This window comes from Limulus polyphemus, unplaced genomic scaffold (assembly GCF_000517525.1).
Source record: "Limulus polyphemus unplaced genomic scaffold, Limulus_polyphemus-2.1.2 Scaffold1709, whole genome shotgun sequence".
NCBI lineage: Eukaryota > Metazoa > Arthropoda > Merostomata > Xiphosura > Limulidae > Limulus > Limulus polyphemus.
This window is the reverse complement of record NW_013667319.1, coordinates 19212-38795: the sequence shown is the minus strand read 5'-3', so window position 1 is coordinate 38795 and position 19584 is coordinate 19212. Positions and strand designations below refer to the sequence as shown.

At 32.5% G+C, this 19584-nt stretch overlaps 1 protein-coding gene across 3 annotated transcripts in view; it reads right to left on the bottom strand.

Moving 5' to 3' along the window:
* The window catches only part of LOC106464648 (polycomb group RING finger protein 3-like), a 69683-nt gene that overhangs the window by 33237 nt on the left and 16862 nt on the right, over nucleotides 1-19584 (bottom strand). The window contains exons 2-4 of one of the 3 annotated variants that reach the window (XM_022392393.1): nucleotides 16226-16286; nucleotides 4535-4668; nucleotides 2037-2133 (exon numbers count right to left, since the gene is read on the bottom strand). In XM_022392393.1, the coding sequence (XP_022248101.1) occupies nucleotides 2037-2133; nucleotides 4535-4640 (203 nt within the window). In that variant the 5' untranslated portion in view covers nucleotides 4641-4668; nucleotides 16226-16286. The remainder of the gene's footprint in view (nucleotides 1-2036; nucleotides 2134-4534; nucleotides 4669-16225; nucleotides 16287-19584) is intronic. The other 2 variants (XM_022392392.1, XM_013924807.2) reach the window with 2 other exon arrangements.

Sequence of the window (19584 nt, the reverse complement as noted above, 5' to 3'; positions counted from 1 at the left end):
TAAATATATCAATTCATGTGAATATGACTGAAAAATTTCATTTTTTCTGAAAAGGTGGTGTCTATTTACTTGTGACCATGCTGTGTACAATTATCATCACATTTCAAACTTATTCTTTAGTGTTTTTAATTATTGTGAATAATGAAATTTTATTCTCAATTTATTTGTTGTGTTCTCAAAGGATCGTTGTAAAAACAACAAAAAAGGAATAAAATAGGAGTTATATTCCAAACAGTACTATATTTTAAGAATGGTTGAGTTTGTGCACAAAATCTGACGCATCAGTACTTATGAAACAAAGAAATTTTAGTAATATGTGCGAGTTGTAGATTTTAAAACATAAAACTTTTGTAAATAGTTGTAATCATGAAAGCTATGAAGTATAATATTAGTAAAATACGTTTTTTGTACAATGTAGATACTTCCAAGCCATGTTTAAGCTTCTAAGAATTAACCAAACTTGTATAAAATACAAAAGAAGTACATCTACTGTGAAGTGTCCCCATTCTTTAAAACAATGAAGCAGTGCCACAATAAACTGTACTAAACCTGCACAAAATACAAAGGTTGTCCAAAAAGTTAAAGGCTTAACCCAAATAAAAATTGGAATGTTTGGTTTTTCTGATAAATATTAAGTTTGACCCTTTTTAAAAGTAAACAACAAACAGCATATAACTTAACATGCTTATTTTGTGTGTTTGCAGATTTCTGAAGGAAAGAAGTGAGCAGTGTTAAATGTCACGGAGAAGATTGAACTTTGTGCCGTGATCAAATTTTTGTTAGAAAGAAAATGACACTACGAGAAATCCACCAGGACATGGAAGCAACAGTAGGGGAGGGTACTCTGATATACCGAACAGTGAAAAAGTGGTGTGCTAAGTTTGAGCATAGTAGACAACCATACGAGGATGATCGAAGGTCAGGTCAGCTCTCGGTATTGACCACAGCAGAAATTGTTGCTAAAGTTCGTTATTTGGTAATATACGATAAATGAATTACCATTAGGAAGTTAGTAAAGGAAGTGGGAAACAGTAAACGTACTGTAGCAAGCATTGTGAGAAACAGTTTGGGTATGAATAAGGTTAGAGCCAGATGGGTTTCAAAAATGTTGTCACCTGAGTAGAAATAGATCCAAGTTGTCGAAAGCCAATGCCTACTCCAAAGGTTTCAATAGACTTGTATCTATGATGAAACATGGGTTCTCCACCTTCACCCAGAGACAAAAATGCAAAGTTTACAATGAAAAAACCCAAATTCACCTACACCAAAGAAGCTCAAGTCACAAGCCTCTGCTGGGAAGATCATGGCATCAAAGTTTTTGGGAAGCCAAGGGTGTTTTACTGGTTAATTATTTGGAAAAAGGTCAAACGATTACAGAAAATTACCATGAATCCGTAATCAACAACCCTAATCAAGAAATCAATGCAAAGAGAAGAGGATTGCTCGAAAAAGGTGTGCTCTTACATCAGAACAGTGCCCCAGCTCATAAATCACATGTTGCTTTGAACACTATTCACAATACTGGCTTCAAGTTACTCAGTCACTCCCCTTACTCACCAGATTTAGCTTTGAGTGACTTTTTTTCTCTTCCCTAACCTTAAAACCATTCTGAAAGGTCAAAGATTGCATAATGATGATGATCTCATACATACCATCCAGTCATGGATTAAGGACTGAGACAAACAGTTCTTTTAGAAGGACATAAAGGCCTTAGAGCATCCATGGTGAATGTGTATAGACTCAAAAGATTATGTTGAAAAATTATTCATAGTTGAACCAGTCTTTTCTTTATAGGTCAGGCGACGAACTTTTTGGACATCCCTCGTATGTGAAACTGTCTAAGGTATCACTATTTTTCAATAATGCAACTTGTGTGTTTGTATTACATTTAATAATGCAATAAAAGAGGAATAAATATACAAATACTATGCTTATGATACACTGCTTTTTTCATCTTTCTGTTGGCTTTCATGAAATTTATGTTTACAAACTAAAGTTTCTCCTACAAATTAAGCTCAATGCACATTCTCCCTTACCTTATATACTGAAGTGGATGGCTCTGATGAATGACTATTTCACAAGTTGGACAGGTGTTGTTATCTTCAAGGTGTTTCACAAGGCAACTTTTACAGACTGAAAAATAGAAATAATGAGCTATTACACCCATTAAACCACACAAAAATTTGTTTAAAATCACAGTTTTTAAGTGCTGTAACAAAGGATAGATTTTGACCTTAGAAGGTTCCAAGAACATTGACAAATGAAGGTTTGAACTTCTGACAGTCTTAAATAGCACAATTTAATAATGACATCACCATAACTACTAGTTTATATCTGACTGAATATCCTTTTATATTATAGGTAATCCATATAAATAAAATAAAACAATATTCACATGTAGTTAGAAAATTTGTTAGAGAGAAGATTAAATACAGTAATTTTACATAAAATATGCACTGTTTAAGTACATCTATTTGATGCTATGTGCAATAGGTACATTGCTACATAAATTAAGCTTGCATTGGAAAAGCACTCTATTCTCACTAATTAAAGTAACTGCTGGACTTCAGCAAAATATATCTTTATTTAATAGTCATCACTCCAAGCAGATTAACAGTCATAGCTTTTTTAACACAAAACTATTGATTAAATAAACATACATAATAAACATAATTATAAATAAACAGCAAAACAGAATAAAGTAATAGTAACAGTTTAATTAGAAAATAAACAGGGACCTTCAACTATAAAAAAATAATTACAAGAGAGAGTGTTTTGTTATCAGTCACATTTTTTGAACAACACTGTTGATTAATTAAACATAAGCCTTGGGGAAGGTTGCTCTTTATTGCAATATTAAAATCATTAGCATTAATGTATATTTTATGTTTAATACTTACTGTACCATAACACTTCTCTTATGTCTTGTTTTGAACACTAGGCATTTAGTACTTTATATTTGAGCAATGCATTCACTAAACCTACCCCCCCACCCCACCTGTGCTTCACCATAAAAGTTTGCTTCAATGCACAGAAGGAGCAGTTATACATAACACTTTGGTGGTTGGTGGGGTGATTGTCTTTTTTTAATATAATAACTTTTGTTTTAAGTAATGGGTATTACACAGATCAAAATACTGAATTTTTCATGTGACACTTAATGTGTGACTACCATTCAAACATTGTCAAATGGTTTTTGTTAACAAGAGGGAGGAAAAAAACTTAACTTGACACTACTTAAACCCTACTTGATGAATCTTCAAATACACCTCTACACCTTTTAACACATGTATGCATCCAAATAAACACTATATTAATTTTTTTTAGATCTTGTCTACCATAATAATTAGAAATGTGCATGCAAGAGCTAGATGACTTAAATACTTTAACATAACAAGGAACAATCTGGTCCTTCAAAGTTGTTCCTACACAGTTACCCTTGAGAAAAAAGTAAAAACTTAAACCCACCCTTTATTTTTCATGAAATATTACTTATCATTCCATCCTTAAGCTCTTGGAAAGTGGTTGGCTCCAATACTGCAGACAGAAACTCGTGCTATAAGCCAATCACCTTGTTCAAAAAATAAAACTGTTTTAACTGGAACCAGGGGAAGAATAATTTTAGTTTTGGGGGAGGGGGATTCCACATACATTGTTACCAACTTTTGCTCTCTCAGATCTCCCTTCATCATATTTACAGTGATACTCTTATTTTCTGTCACATGCCATCTTGGAGTCAAAATAGGGATTTGTAGTTTGAGTAAATAATGTCTACAGTATCCCCAGCCTTGTTTCCTTACTTTTTTTTATGATTCCTACTTGCAGGTTTTAAAATTCTTAATTTTGTATATATCTTGTTTGCTGGATTTTTTCATTCTCAACTATGGAAAAGGATAATTTGATATGGTAGCTAACTCTATAGATTGTAATGATAAAAACATAGCTAATAGCTAGCTGATATAGTTCATGATGATTTACTGTGGCTGTTGACTATTTGATCACATTAGTTCGATCCAGTCATGTGGTCCTCTTTGTTCCATACTGTATATATATATATATATCTGTGTCAGTGTAAACTACTTGTACCTGATGATGACAAAACCTTGTCGGAACGTTGTACATTTGCTGTTATGTTAAACTTATATTAAAGTTTTTCTTCATTACCCATTCAAGCCATCTCCAAGCACGACTAGTCTCAAAGTGGATTCCTCGTCATCAAAAATATTCACAACCATTTCTGCTGTACACTGGTGGAACAGTAATAAATAATAATAAAGAAAAACAAATGGTTCATGATACAGACATTTCTTATTAGGTTTACTTTCTGAACATAGCATATTGCTTTTGTTGAATTTTGCTCAAAGGTACACAGTGGACTATATGGACTTGAGGCAATTTATTTTGATTCTTACAAACATATATTTATAAATTTATGCTAAATAAATCTAGAGATATCATGTATCTATTTAGTTTGTTAGCTAATTTCAAAAATTTTGAATACGAGTTCATCTAGTACAGGTCCAGATGTACTTACATGTATGTAAACACTCTGTGACAGTGGTAGCATCAACAAGGTAACCCTTACATAGCTTGCATGTGATATGAGGGTTCAGTGTCTTCAGTTTGATCTTCTTTTCCATTGAGGAAACCAAATGTATAGCTTTCAACCTAAATAAGTTTATAAAATAAGAAAACATTTGATATTTTTACCACTGTTTAACATCTTCAACGATAGTGATACTCTTCTGTTTTGAAAATTTTTAATAAAGATGGGTCTGAAAAACTCAGAAAGTGATACAAGCATTTTAAATTCTATTACAAGTTTTTTTTGGTTGGGCTACAAATAGTGAACTATGAAACGTGATGATTTAATAGCACCCTTTCACTAGTCAGTCATACATTTGTGAAAATAAGACTTCTGATTCTCTGAAGCAGTCTGCAAGCACCTTAAAGATGTTTTCCAATAATATCCATTATTTAACTAAAAGTGGAAGCAAGAAAATTCTGAGGCAAAATCAAGAGCATACTTAACTGAATGAAAGTACACAAGATATAATTTTTAAAAAATATGCAAATATATATTGAAATATAAGCATCTATAATTTTTACCCTTCTTAGTTTTAGATTATTAGTATATCTATTTATCTTAATATTGTATACTGCACTATTGGATAAAGGTCAGGATTGTTACTGAGAAGAATAATGATGCAATAATTATGGAAGAGTTTAATTTTTGACTTATTGCTTGTGAGACAATGGAGTCAAATTGTGAGGTAGAGAAGTTTTGTTGAAGTAATTCAGGTTGGTTTTTCTATACCAAATAGTCAGAGTCAACCAAACTGCATAATCATATAAAAAGAAATTAAATTTCAGTTTTCAATTTTTAGAAAGCCAATATGAGGCCACGAGACAAAATTTATTATTAGTGAATTGGGAGAATGAGTTAAAAGGTGATGTGAGATAGAAATGCACAAATAAATTGCTCTCAATTCAAGGTAGGCATGTTTCAAAATGAGAAAAAGGTTAAATGGGAAGATCAAATCTATATTGCTTACTAAAGACACAAAGGAGAAAACCATGGATAAGTACCATAAGTCTAAGAAGTTTTTAAGATAGGATGAAAAATTTACAGAACTATTATACTTTATTGTAAAGCTTAGATGTTAGTTACAAACGAAAATAATAAATAAATATTGCCTTATGAGAAACAGGTGACTGATAATGTTGATCCATGCTGATGACAAGGTTTTTGTTGATTACACTGGACAACAAAAAATTTGCTACTGCAGAAAACTCAAGTAATTTTGGGTAAATGTGATGGTGATGATTTCAAAAATGTAGCCAGAATTTGTCCATCGCCACTAGATTTTGAGTCATTGTAATATATCAATATTTTATCAACAGTATGTTAAATACCACGCAATCAAATTGCACCACTTTTGCTTCATTCCCATGCTCGATTGCTCCACCAAGGAATCATGAAACTCTCATGTGCTCAGTTTGCTAGAACACTCAAGAAGTACCTCAACTGAGCATAAAAAGGCCAAAGTCAGATGCTTCTCACTCAGTTGGTCACTTTGCCTCGCTTTGTGCACAGTCAAGGAATAGTCTTATCTTCTTCCTTGCATCATACTCACGATATAAACAAATTCTGCAAACTTTTGTTTTTTAAACTTTAGTTCTGTAAACATAAATTCTTTTATAATTTTTAGAAAATCATTTGAAATGCTAGCTGCATCTAGTTCAAGTAGTCTGAAATTGAAAAATTCATCCAAACAGTTTCTGCTACATTTGTGGAAAATATATTACAGTTTGACAAAGGAAACACATCACACACAAGGTAAAAGTAAGTTACTACCACTATTTTGGGTGTAAATTTGGTGACCAAAAAAAAACACTGGGCTCCACATGTGTGTTTTACATATTGCATCTGCAATGAAACTAGTATTTCATGGAGATAGTCTTCCAGTGCCACATCCACCAGCAAACTGGGAAATAGAAGAGCTACCTTACGAAGAACACAAAGGACCATCTTCATCTAGAAATTCTATTCCTGTGGCACCTCAATATAAACTGCATCATCTGATCACATAAGAAGAGCTAAATGATCTGACTATCTGTATCAAAGCACTTGTTTACAGTAATGGAATTTATTAGCTCCAGGAACAAAAGTTTCAATTTACTGAAGTCACCACCAAAGCCTTGCTTCTCACTTCAGCATGCAAGATACATTGTGTTTTTGTATAAATTTTGATGCACTAATGGAAGAATTAGTTACTGAATATGTCATTCTCAAAAATGGAGACTTTTTATTGACTCATCTAAAGTTAGTCTGAAAGCTGTACTTTTGCACTATGGGAACATGTTGCCTGGAAATAATTCAAATTGGTTGTCAAAACTTTCTTAGGAAATTACAGTTATGAAAACTATGCTGTGATGATTGATGACATGCTTGAGAACTACAGGAAAATGAGGTCTAAGATGTCAATAAAGATGCACTTTTTACACTCCCATTTAGACTTCTTTCCAAATGATCTTGGTGCAGTGAGTGATGAGCATGGTGAGCACTTCCACCAAAATATTCTACAATGGAACAGCGATATCAAGGATGATGGAATCCTGTGATGATGGGAGATTACTTTTGGTTCTTAAAGCATGAAATTGAAAACACACACAAAAGGTGCAACAAATCAAACAGATATTTTGTGACAAAAATAAAAAATAATACCATGATGAAAAAGGGGACATAGATAAATGTTTCGGAACTCTATCATATCAAATTCCATCTTCAGTATCTACAGCAAAATTTGCTTTAGATACCGAAGATGAAATCTGATAGAATTCTGAAACATTTATCTATGTCCTCTTTCTGTTAATAAACAATGTTGCATATCATAAGTGTAATAATTTTGTTTACCATGATGAAACGTTTGAACATAGCCTGAACATATTCTCAGTATATAATCTTATACTCACTGCTTTTTAAAATTGGTATTGCTATTATGTATTATTTTTAAACATTATTAAATGCAATTTTCAATGTATAAATACAATTATTTTTACAATATATATATAAGAATATTTTGAATAAATCTATCATAACTCAAAAAGTAGAGGTGATCAGTAATTTTCAACATGATTTTTAGAATCAGCATCATCAGGTTACTCATTATCAGTTGCATTTCTTTAGTAGCAGAGAAAAATATTTTTTTTATTGTCTGATGTAATGGGATGGTTGAGCTTTTAAATGACTTCTTTAGATTTTCCAAAGTGGAGATGTAAGCAATATTTCTGATCCTGGGCATTCTATGGAAAATACTGGAATTGAGCAGAGTCATACAGATATTAATCCCTTGGTCCAAACAAAGTTTTGTACAGGGTTTTAAAGGAGGTGGGAGATGAAATGTGAGCTCCTCTCTCATTTTTAAAGTCCAGTAGACAGTGGAAATGAGCCTGAGGATTGGAGAGTTGCTAATGTTACTTTTATTTTCAAAGAGGGTGATATGAGTTTCCCTGAAAATTATAAGTTAGTTAGTCTCTCACCCCTACACATGTCAACATGTATTGTACCAGCCTATAATATAATCATCATTAGATTATAGCCCTCCACCAATAGGAAGGCAACACATTCTCCACATGCAGTAATTCCCATAAGTACTAGCATGTGAACACAGACTCATTCATGTAAGGAAAATGTTAATTTGAGAAATACTAATCACCTCTATACCACAAACAGCTATAATCCAATATTAAAGATAGTGGATGGGGCAGTGCAAAGAGATTGCAAGGACAAGATCCTTTCTTAAAACAGTATCAGAAAGGAAAATCCCATGGAGTGTGACATCCACAAGGAGCAGGGTAGCCTAGTAGTGCAAATACTCAGTAGGAGACAGCATCCATCTCAAGCAGGGGACATGTTTCTTCCAAAAGAGATTTTGTTATAAGAATATTTTATTGAGTGGTAAAGTTTCACTAAAGGAAGATTGCTCAACTGTCCATTATTTCAGAGGCAGATATCTGAGTATGAGTGTGTAGTGTAGCTAGGGTTATAAGTCACGCTGTTCCATATAGGAAAAATACACAAGATACTCACCACCAAAAATCAGGTGCAGGGAGTAGCATCCTAATCCTGTGTCAAACCCAAAACCTATCTGGCTAGATCTAAGTACCAGGAATGGCTTGGTTCCTAATGTAATGAGGTGTCCTGTACTACACTATCAGGTAACACTAAAGCTGGTTGATTAGTGAAATTTACTAATTGATTAATTGACAGTCTCATTAATGGATTAGTATATACTTGCCTCCTACCAGCATGCCCATAAAAGCAAAATAAAAAATGAAAATGGTCCCTGTGTTTACCAATTAGTAAAGGCATAACCAATATTGCCATGTCCATAAATGCAAAAGAAAGAGCCTGTGTGTTATCTTCATGACCTATTTGGATAGTATTTTACTTCTAAAGAATTATTTTCATACAAACATAGTACTAGGTGAACGAGTCACTAACTTCAGCTAAACATCATCACTACACAATCACCATTCTTTATTTTTAAAATATGTAGTAATCCCACACTAGTCTTCTGTATGTAAAATGGAGACATTATATTCAACTTTTACTATCACCATTTATCAATAAGTTTATTATTGTTTTTATTTAAAAACAAAACAAAAAAACATGTTTATATGTTGTTTGAATAAAATAAACATAAAAATAATACTCACTAAAGATTTCAGTGAACAGAATATCTTGTACTCACCTACCACACTCGTCATGTAACCAAACAGTAAACTTAATTAATTTCATTTGGTAAAATTATATATAAAAAAAAACAAACTCATGTTCATAAACATTACAATTCATTACAACCATATTACATCTACTGAAAAATAAAAACACCATAATTTTAAACAAAGAACCATCAACAAGATACCTTTATTAAACCTTAATAAATCTCTTATTGTGCAACTTTTGTTCCATGTTGTGTATATATTTTCCTGTGTCTAGATAAACTACTTATACCTGATGATCGCAAAAACTTCTAAAAACATTGTACATTTGTTACTGTATTAAACTTATGATAAAGTTTTTCCTTGTCACCCATTCAACCTGTCTGTAAAATATATAAGCTTACCTTATCCAAAGTTATTTAACATCTTCTCAATAAAAAAAATTTCTATAGCATTCAAAAACAGAAATATTTTCACAGTTCACAAATGTAAGGAACTGAAAGGGCAGAAACTATGAAAAAATAAACCTATATATTTACTCTGCTATTACTTGATAGTCTAATCGACAGCATCCAATCATATTTAAACTTTCTTTTTAGCAGTTTTTCATTAATAAATGATCAAACCACTGATATAGTACCATAACAAGATTTCAACTAAAGTTCAAGGCTTATACAAAAACTAATGGAAGCACTTGAAAATCAAGAAATGGATAATATAGTCTCAAGGGAAGACGATAGGGAAAAATAAAAGATTTCTTTGTGATGGGTAGAAAACTTCTAAAAAATAATCACCAAATGGGTTATTTGTTTTACATGCAAAACTTTCTGCAGCTGTGAAGAAGTGAAAATATGAATTTTTTCATGAATTACACTGTATAATGACAGAAAATGACAAAATATTGATTCTAAAATATTTTGGGGTTACAATTATTGAAATATATTTAGAATTAACATATAAAATTGACTTTTTAAGTTGTGTCTCAAACATTTTGTCAAATAGCAAAAAATATCAAAAGCCAGAGGAAACCCTGTCTCCAGTCATAATAATTTAGTATTAAGTTACTTTTTTAATCCTAAACTTTGTACTTGAAAATGCATCATACATGTAAGGCAACTGCATGATTAAAAATTTAGAAACAACAAAATATTTACTCATTCATCAGTAACCATTTGCGACAATACTGTGTAATGTGTAAATTTTTCCAGACTTGTTATTCTAGAGAATTCAGTATTGTTTCACAAGTTAATAAGCATGTTCATGACAATATTGAGGCCTTATGTATTGTATCTGGTGTTACAAACACAACACATAAACAGAATAATACTGTAGAACAAGAATATTCATCATTTATTATAAGCATAAATATTATAATGCTTAAATCATCACTGAGCAAAGCAATAATTTAACATCAGTCTGATAATATTTTAATGACTTGTTCTCACTAAAAGCTCACCTGGCATTCAAAATACAACCTGCACCACTAAACAACCTTTCTTCAGCGGTGCAGGTTGCTGGAATTGTCAGATACTTAACTACAAGTCTACTAAGTTGTGGATACAAATGGACTTTATCTGCTCAGAATTCTAATGGGTTGCCTTGTAGATATATGTATGAAGTGGGTGACCATGTAGCTATTCGCTTGTTCTGCAGTGGTCATTTCAGTATGTTTCTGTACTGAGGACACTGTCTTATTTTTGTAAATAGACATCAGCAGCTTTAAACCAACAATGATCTTTTTCTTTGTTGGTAGTTCTTGAACTTCCTGGTCACTAAAACTACATGAAGGTGTCCCTTCCCCAATGGACTGACTTTGTTCATTCCCCCTGAACAGCTGAGTATTTGGTGTCAACAGTCAACTAACTTCATCCTTTATCATATCACACATTTCCCTTTTCTTCCATTTGTTCAAGAATAGCATATCTTTAAGTATGGCATCCAGAAAGCATGCTTTCATCAGAATGTCAATAGTGGCATTTGATTTATATCTATTTTCAACTTTCATAGCTTATTTAAATCTGTGGTATCACTCCCGAGACACCTTTGGCTGGTTCTGGAAGGATTTCTAACTGATGCGGTGTAAGCAACAAACTAGAGAGAGTGACATAAATTCAATGCTGAATTTTTGAGTAAGTTCTGAAAAAGCCTCCAAAATTTCAACCAGATTTACCACATTACTCATTTCTAGCTCTGGCATTAACTCTGGTTTATTAATTTCACACATATGGGTTGTTGTTGCTCTTCAACATGATATAAATGCTGTTCCACCTAGTCTCACAATGGAGAATCAGCTTGTGTTCTGGCAAACCAAGTTGTTTTTACTTGTTTATCAGATAATATTTGGTAATAGTACTTTGATGGAAATGCTCAGCCAACTTATAATAGTATGTGATCACTCAGTTTATTCCTGTTTAATCCTTTTTGGATACCTAAGTTCAAGATATGACCAAAGCATGGTAATAACTTTCAACCCATGTCACTAACAACTTTCACACAGTCATTTACTAATACCTCTGTTACCATTTTCTGCTTCATATTCTCCTTAGAATACTTAGCTTTAGCTACTATAAACTTGTATAGCTGACTGACTTTTCAGCAACTGTTGTACAAATGTTGAACTTGCAATACTATAACTAATGATGCTGTTACTTGATGCTTATGATGAAGATGTTAATTCAGTTAAAGCCATTGTTGCTGGAAGTTTAACTGTAATGCTTTGATGCATTGCAAAGAAGTTGTAAATGGTTTCATACGTTTGTAGTATTGCTACTAAATTTAAGCACTGCTTCATAATGCCACATATTCAATATGACTGTCTCCCTGATAGCCAAAATGTTCTCACACAGCTAATTTATTTTCATTTTGTAAAACTTCCAATTTAATAAAACAATCAACATCTTTTTCACTTTATTGCTAATGATTGTTTTCTGTCCACACTATCACTTTACGATTGTGAGGATAAAACATGTGACATGCGATTTCACTTTTATGAACAAATAATCTATAGATTGAATATAGGTTTGAGAATGTATTTTCACTTCTAACTTTAAACCAATTTTTGCTAGTATAGTAAGAGGTACTGCATGACCAATCAGAGTTCAGAAAGGAGTATAAGATCATCATGGAAAACTGGGATATTTATTACTCAGTAAACTAATTCTTTATTTAAATATCATTTTTGTTACAGAAAAGCATATAGCATTGTTACAAAGAACTGGGATATCTGAACTTAGTATGCTATTTATTAGATAAACTAATTCTTCGTTAAAACAATTGTACTTAGTTTTCATGCAATAAAACTAAAAGATTCTTCTCTGTGTTGTTACAGCATGATAGATGCAAGGAATACATCAGCTAACAATGATTTTCAGGAAATTAGAGTATTATTAGGGCTAAAAGTAGTGGATGTAATTGTAATGAGCCTATTCTATTTAGCAACATTTTCAGCCCTTGGCTTGTGCAGATGAGGAGCTTTTGGAAGGAAGGAAAACAAAAAAGATAGAGAAGGATATGGATGATAAATTTTTAAGGGAGTTATAGTTACAAGTGATTCCTTGACAAAGCATGTAGATAGAATAGTCCATGGGGTAAATAGGGAAAAAAGGAATTATACTATGCTCCCCAGGGGAACAGATGGAGGATATAACTTAAAAAGAAGGAGATATAATAAAGGGTGCAAGCATAGATGTAGTGTTAATTGTGCACATACGAGCTAATGATATAGGAAAAGGTAAGTCAGAGGAGCCAATTAATAAGTACAAGGAGTTGATAAAGGCATTTAAAGAAAAAGGCCATAACTTAATTTTGTCAGGAATACTGCCTAGAATTAATTCTGGGGATGAAGTTAAGAGTAGATCACTAGGGCTAAATGCTAGGCTTAGATTAACAAGTAAGGATGAGCAGATTGTCTATTTGGATTTGTGGGATCAGTTCAATGGAAGAAGGGAGTTGTTTGGAGTGGATAGAAACAGCATAGGGGCTGGCTTGTTTGCAAGGGCAATTAACTCAGCTATAAGGGAAATTTTAAACCAAGACTAGACAGTGGTGAGGGCCAGGATAAACTCAATGCAAAAAGAATAAGAGGAAGAGAAATGTTTTGCATAGGAAACGAGTATAGAAGTAGTTATAAGGATAAGCTTAATTGCTACTATTGTAATGCTAGAAGTATAAGAAATAAAATCAGTGACTTTTGAGCACTGGAACAATTGAAGGATTTTGATATAATGGGAATAACTGAAACATGGTAGATGATTTTGATGACAGAAATCTCTTTGAAATATAGGGTTACAGGTTACTTAACAGAGATAGAGTACTAATGAGAGGGGGAGGAGTGGCTTTATATATAAAATGTGAGTTACATCTTGAGATTGAGGATATCAAAGATAATAGCAAGTGTTTTTATAAGCAGATATAAAGGGAAAAGGCTTTTAGTGGGAATTTGTTACAGACCGTCAGATGATACTGATGAAATTAGTAAGAAACTTTACAATGAGATTAAGGTTTCAACTGCAATGAAGTCATAATTATGGATGATTTTAATTTCATGCATATAGACTGGGAAATGCTAGAGTTAAACCATATGAGAGAAAGGTTTTTAGAAACTGTTCAAGATGTTTTTCTTCACCAACTAGTCAAGGAACCTATAAGAAACAATGCTATTTTAGATTTATTGTTAACTTCAAACACAGAAATGATTGAGAGGGTGGAAATTGGGGAACATCTGGGTGTAAGTGATCATTGCTCTATTATGTTTGATGTTTTGCTATATATGGAGATAAGAAATAATGGTATTTTGGTTACAAATTTCAAAAAAGCCAATTTTGAAGGAGTGTGACAAGAATTATCTGTTGTGAATTGGGCAGCTGACTTACTTGGAGACAATGATCAAATGTGGAAAATTCAAGAAAGAAAAAGGTGGCTGCAAGTTAAAACCCAGGTTGGCTCACAAAGTGTATAACAGATAAAATTGAAGAAAATCGTTATAAGTTTAAGAAATTTAAATTGCCTGGTATGACAGGAGATTTAAAAGATTATATATCAAAAAAGTTGATCAAATAGGAAATTAGAACATCAAAAAGGATGTATGAGAAAAGGTAGGCTGAAAATGTAGAAGTTAACAGTAAGGATTTTTTTAAAATACATTAAGGGTAAACAAAATGTTAGGATGGGGGTAGGACCCTTGAAGGATGACAAAGGAAGGTTCATATCTGATGATTATGAGATGCCTAGGTTAATAAATTCTGCTTTTTCTTCAGTTTTTACTGATGAAAATTTAAGCAATACTCCACATCTTGAACAGCTGATAGATGGAAACAAGATCGAACAAGATGACTGCACTAATTCTGAGTTTCTTAAGAAAAAATTGAGAAGTTTAAAGAACAATAAGGCTCCTTGGTCAGATAATATTTCCCAAAGGGTTTTGAAGGAGGTTAAATATTAGATATGTGAGCCACTTACTACTATTTATATATATATATAAGTCCTTGAATATTGGGCAAGTACCAGAGATTGGAAGTTAGCTTATGTCAATGCTGTTTTCAAAGGAGGTGATAAAAATTGTCCCAGTAATTATAGGCCCATTAGTCTTAAATCAGTTGTGGGAAAGTCTGATAAAAGATGCTTTGCAAAGCCATTTAACATAGTTAAGAATTTTATTGGATAGTCTTGCCTTAAAAATGTTTGACATTCTTTGAAGAGGTTACTTATTATGTAGATGAGGGCAAGGGTGTAGATTTGGTATATCTGGATTTTCAGAAAGCATTTGACAAAATGCCACATAAAAGGCTTGTAAAAAACATTATCTCTATAGGTGTGGAGGATAAGTTTGCAAATTGGATAGAAGAGTGGTTGTATGGAAGAAAGCAGAGGGTTGTCATAAATGGAGTTCAGTCAAACTGGATTAATGTTACAAGTGGGGTAATTCAGGGCTCATTCTTAGGACCTTTGCTCTTTTTTATTTACATCAGTGAAACAGATGAAGAAATGGTCAGTAAATTACTTAAATTTGCAGATGATATTAAAGTATTGAGTATTGCTAGCTATGAAGAGAATGCTGTTGATTTACAAAAAGGATTTAGATCATTTAGTGAATTGGGCAAATAAATTTCAAATGAGTTTCAATTATAATAATTGCAAGATAATGCATATGGGTTATCATAATTTGAAATATAAGTATAATTTAGATGGGAATAACCTTAACAGGGTCATGAAAGAAAGGGACCTTGGTGTAATGGTTGATCAGTCTCTTAAACCATCCAAGCAGTGCACTGTTGCTAGTGGTAGGGAAATAGAATTTTAGGTTGTATCTACAGAAATATTGAATACAAGTCTAAAGAGGTTATAATTTCATTGCATAGGTCACTGGTAAGGTCATATTTAAAGTACTGTGTTCAGTCTTGGCCTCGTTACCTAAGGAATGGCATTGAATTGTTGGAAAGGGTTCAAAGGAGGGTTACTGGGATGTAGAGGTTGGCATACGAGGATTGTAAAGGGAATTAACAGTGTTGATGCATCATCTTTTTTCATACTTAGAATAGTAGGACTAGGGAACACAAATATAAATTTTGGTATGGTAGGAGTCATCTTCAGCTAAGACATTTTTATTTTTCTAACAGGGTCTTTAGCCTTTAAAATGGGTTGCATTCGGATGTTATGGAGGCAGTAAATTTAAATGAGCTAAGAAAAACTTCATAATTAAATGAATGATAAGGGTTGGCTTTAAGATTTTTTACAAATTTATTTAATAGTTTTAGTTTAGTTTACAGCATGAGACAGCTGAGATAGATCAATAGGTCCCTTGTTGTCCCAAAACATTATAATATATAAACCAGTAAAATAAATTCACTCCAATCATAGAAAAACAGACAGTACAAGATTTACTATTTGCCAAAAATGTGAAGAAAACTTGTGATACTAGATGTCCTCTTTGCAGATATTAAAATGGTTCATGAGGTGTAAATCAAATTATTATAAGAAACATTTAAAGAAACAATAATACCAAAGAAATCTTGAATTACCGATGTTTTGGGATTTTGTTTTCTAAAACCATCACAAATAGCCTGAAAAACATCAAAAGAGTTAATGATGAACAACTTTATAAACATAAAAACACCATAAGCTTTTATGCAAGAAGTTGAAACATACAGAGTTTAGAAAAACATATTAAAATAATTAATACAGTGGTCACGCTAGCCTTTCAAAACTTGTTTTTTTAACACACGCTTTCTCAAAATATGCATTTTCAACCACCTACTTTTGTTTTACATTTTGTATTACAGTAGTTAATTTCTGATTAACATTATTCTATATTATGTTAAAATACACAGTAATGCGTCACCTGCAGGGCCTAATGCTGAACACCATGCACATATGCAGTGGTATATGGGATACTGGATACCTCTAAAGTCTACAGCTATCTAAATCTTGTGCATTCATTTAGAAACAATGAAATATTTATTCACTATCAATCACTTATTGCAACAATACTGTGGCAGTGTACACTTTTCCAGGCAATTTAGTATTATTTTACATGTTCATAAGTGTTGTACCTATAACTACATAGCTACTCAAATGGTTTGAATAATCATAAATAGTTTATATCATACAAATATGTACTTAGCCAAAGTAAAAACTTAGTATTTTGAAAGAAGACAACACAAAATTTAGAATAACATAAATTTATTTTGTGAAATAAGACTTTATCTTACAAAGTTTGTAAACAATCAGAAAATAAATAAGGATGCTTGGAATATTTTCCACATTGTATTACATAAACAAACAACAAAAAAACATGGTTATTTAAAAAAACAGGCATCTATGCTCTAGGAATACAGTGCTTATATATTTTTTTTTCATTAAAATTTGCTGTATATATATATATATATATAACAAGGAATTATGTAAAAATGCAACATGTGAATTTAATACGCATACATTTTACAATACTGACCAGAATAAACTGTCAAACATGCATGCTGAGAAATCAATAAGAGAAACAACTTGTATATAGTAGCATTACTACTTACTAGGACTTGTCCAAGTTCCAAGTGACTACAATTGGACTTTTCACTTTCCAGTGCTTCTCACAATGTACAAGTAATAGAGCTAGTCTTAGTTAAACTGGAGTTATGTTTGTATGAATAGTCTAACAACTTAATGCAAGTTAACGGTGTTACACATCATCAATTTGTTAAACTATTATAAAATATAAATTAGACAATGTTTAGTGATGAAACCGATTTGTGAATTTATCACATTGGCCCAATTATAGGGCAATCTCGAATATAAGGGTACACCCATTTTCAGAAACTATGGGAAAAAAAAATTTGAGTGACATATCATCGTTTTTTAGGTCTGCAAAATCAATACTATAACTGAACAGCCTGCAGGTGGATTAGTTATAAGTATTAGTGATGACCTTGAGCAAACATCTGGCTTGCATGCATAGATGGATGCTATCTGGACATTCAGGAATGTGACAGGCTAGAGTAGGGTTAAGGGGCATGTGGTTGACCATAATTGTGAGGCAACTATGAACTTCACAGCCTAATTATTAATAAAAATAAATAAAAAATTGCCCTATAATCAGACTAATATGGTACATTTCTAATTTATTACTTTGTTAAAAGATTGTCCTGAAAATGTGGATAAAGAATATTACTTCAGAATCAGGGAAGGGGTTGCATAATGACTATTGTTTGCTCAGCTATCAGAAATTTCTGTGTTACAGACGTACCAGTGCCTCTCACAATTTTCAGCAGAACACAAATTCAGAAAAGCAAAAGTTATGGTGTCACAGAAATAATACATAGACAGTTTTAAAAAAAAGAAACTTTATAGTTTGATATTAATGAATGAAGTTAAGTAAATTATAACACAATGTAGAAAACAAATTTTACAACTTACACCTTATCATAGATGGATCCAAGGCTTTGAGGGGGGGTTCAAATAGACATTTATTAGCAATACATTTACATTAATGACACTGTAGTAACATTAAATATGGAGGAGGGTCCAAACCCCCTGGACCCCACCCCTAGATTCATAATTGCTTATACAAAAAAAAGTGTCTTCAATTTACTTAAAATATTGAAGAGGTCCAGACCCCCTCCCCTAGATCCTCAGCTGCTAATATGACATTACAATAATTATTAATTTCTGGAGAAAATAAAATGGCCGGGGTTCAGACCCCCTGGACCCCATGCCTGCTTATACAACACTAAATAATACAATTACCAAATCAAAATAGAAACATAACACAAGGTAAAAAAAAATAATAATAATAATTTACACCTTATTTAAAACAATAGTAGCCAGAGAGTTGGTGGTGGGTGCTGCCAGGCAGTTGTCTTCCTTCTATTCGACATTTCAGAATGAATGACAGTGATTAGATAGCCTGTATTTATCACTTATGTAGCCAGATGGTTGGTGGTGAGTGCTACCAGCCAGTTGCCTTCCCTTTGATTAGTTGTGTTTTTATGACGTTAATTGATTAATTGTAATTTTGATTAGTTGTATTTTCATGACACTAATCTATTAATCATAACTTCAATCAATCAAATATTGCAATAATTAAAAACCGTACTAATTATAAAAAAAATTTTGATTAATCGATTGATTTGACCAGTTCTAGGTAACACCCCGGCCATACTTCCGATAGAGGGGTGCATATGGACATTCACAAGGAGGGAGAGGGCTCCATAATTATATTTTTATTCATTCAGCATACAAGTTTTTTATTCACTTCACAATTTCACACTATTTACTACACATAATTTTCAATTCAAATAAAAGTTACCCAGTTTGTCAGCAGCTTTATTTCATATCTTTAAATACCTACCCTGTAGCAGCTTTTTGGATATTGGACATGGCAATTCTCACCCAGGTCATCAAAGAGTCTTGCCAATGTCCCCCGAGCCCTGACAGAGTGTGATCAGGATAAATCTGTTGTTACCTGCTGGTAATATTGGCAGCAGGTTATCAAAGAAACTGACAGTCTTGCAGAGTATGTATGGATTATATATAGCTACAAGTCTGTAATATGGCTTAAACTAAACTTACAAATATTAAACCCATCAAATCTGACTGTGGGAGCTTGTCTATTCTCTTGACTGTAATGGCAAAACTTTTAAGGCAGGTTCATCATCCCTCGATTTTTACCCTCCATGAAAATATTTCTGCGGATGACCATGGAGGTGCATACACTTGGTATAATACCAGTGGGAGTACACAGTATGATAAAAAATCTCCTTATCAACAACCCCAGTGGCTTAGGAATGGAGAAGCAAGGGTTCTCAAATACTCCACTAAAAAGAAATGCATTGTGGGGGGGGGGAGAAATTTGCATGGATAGTCGTC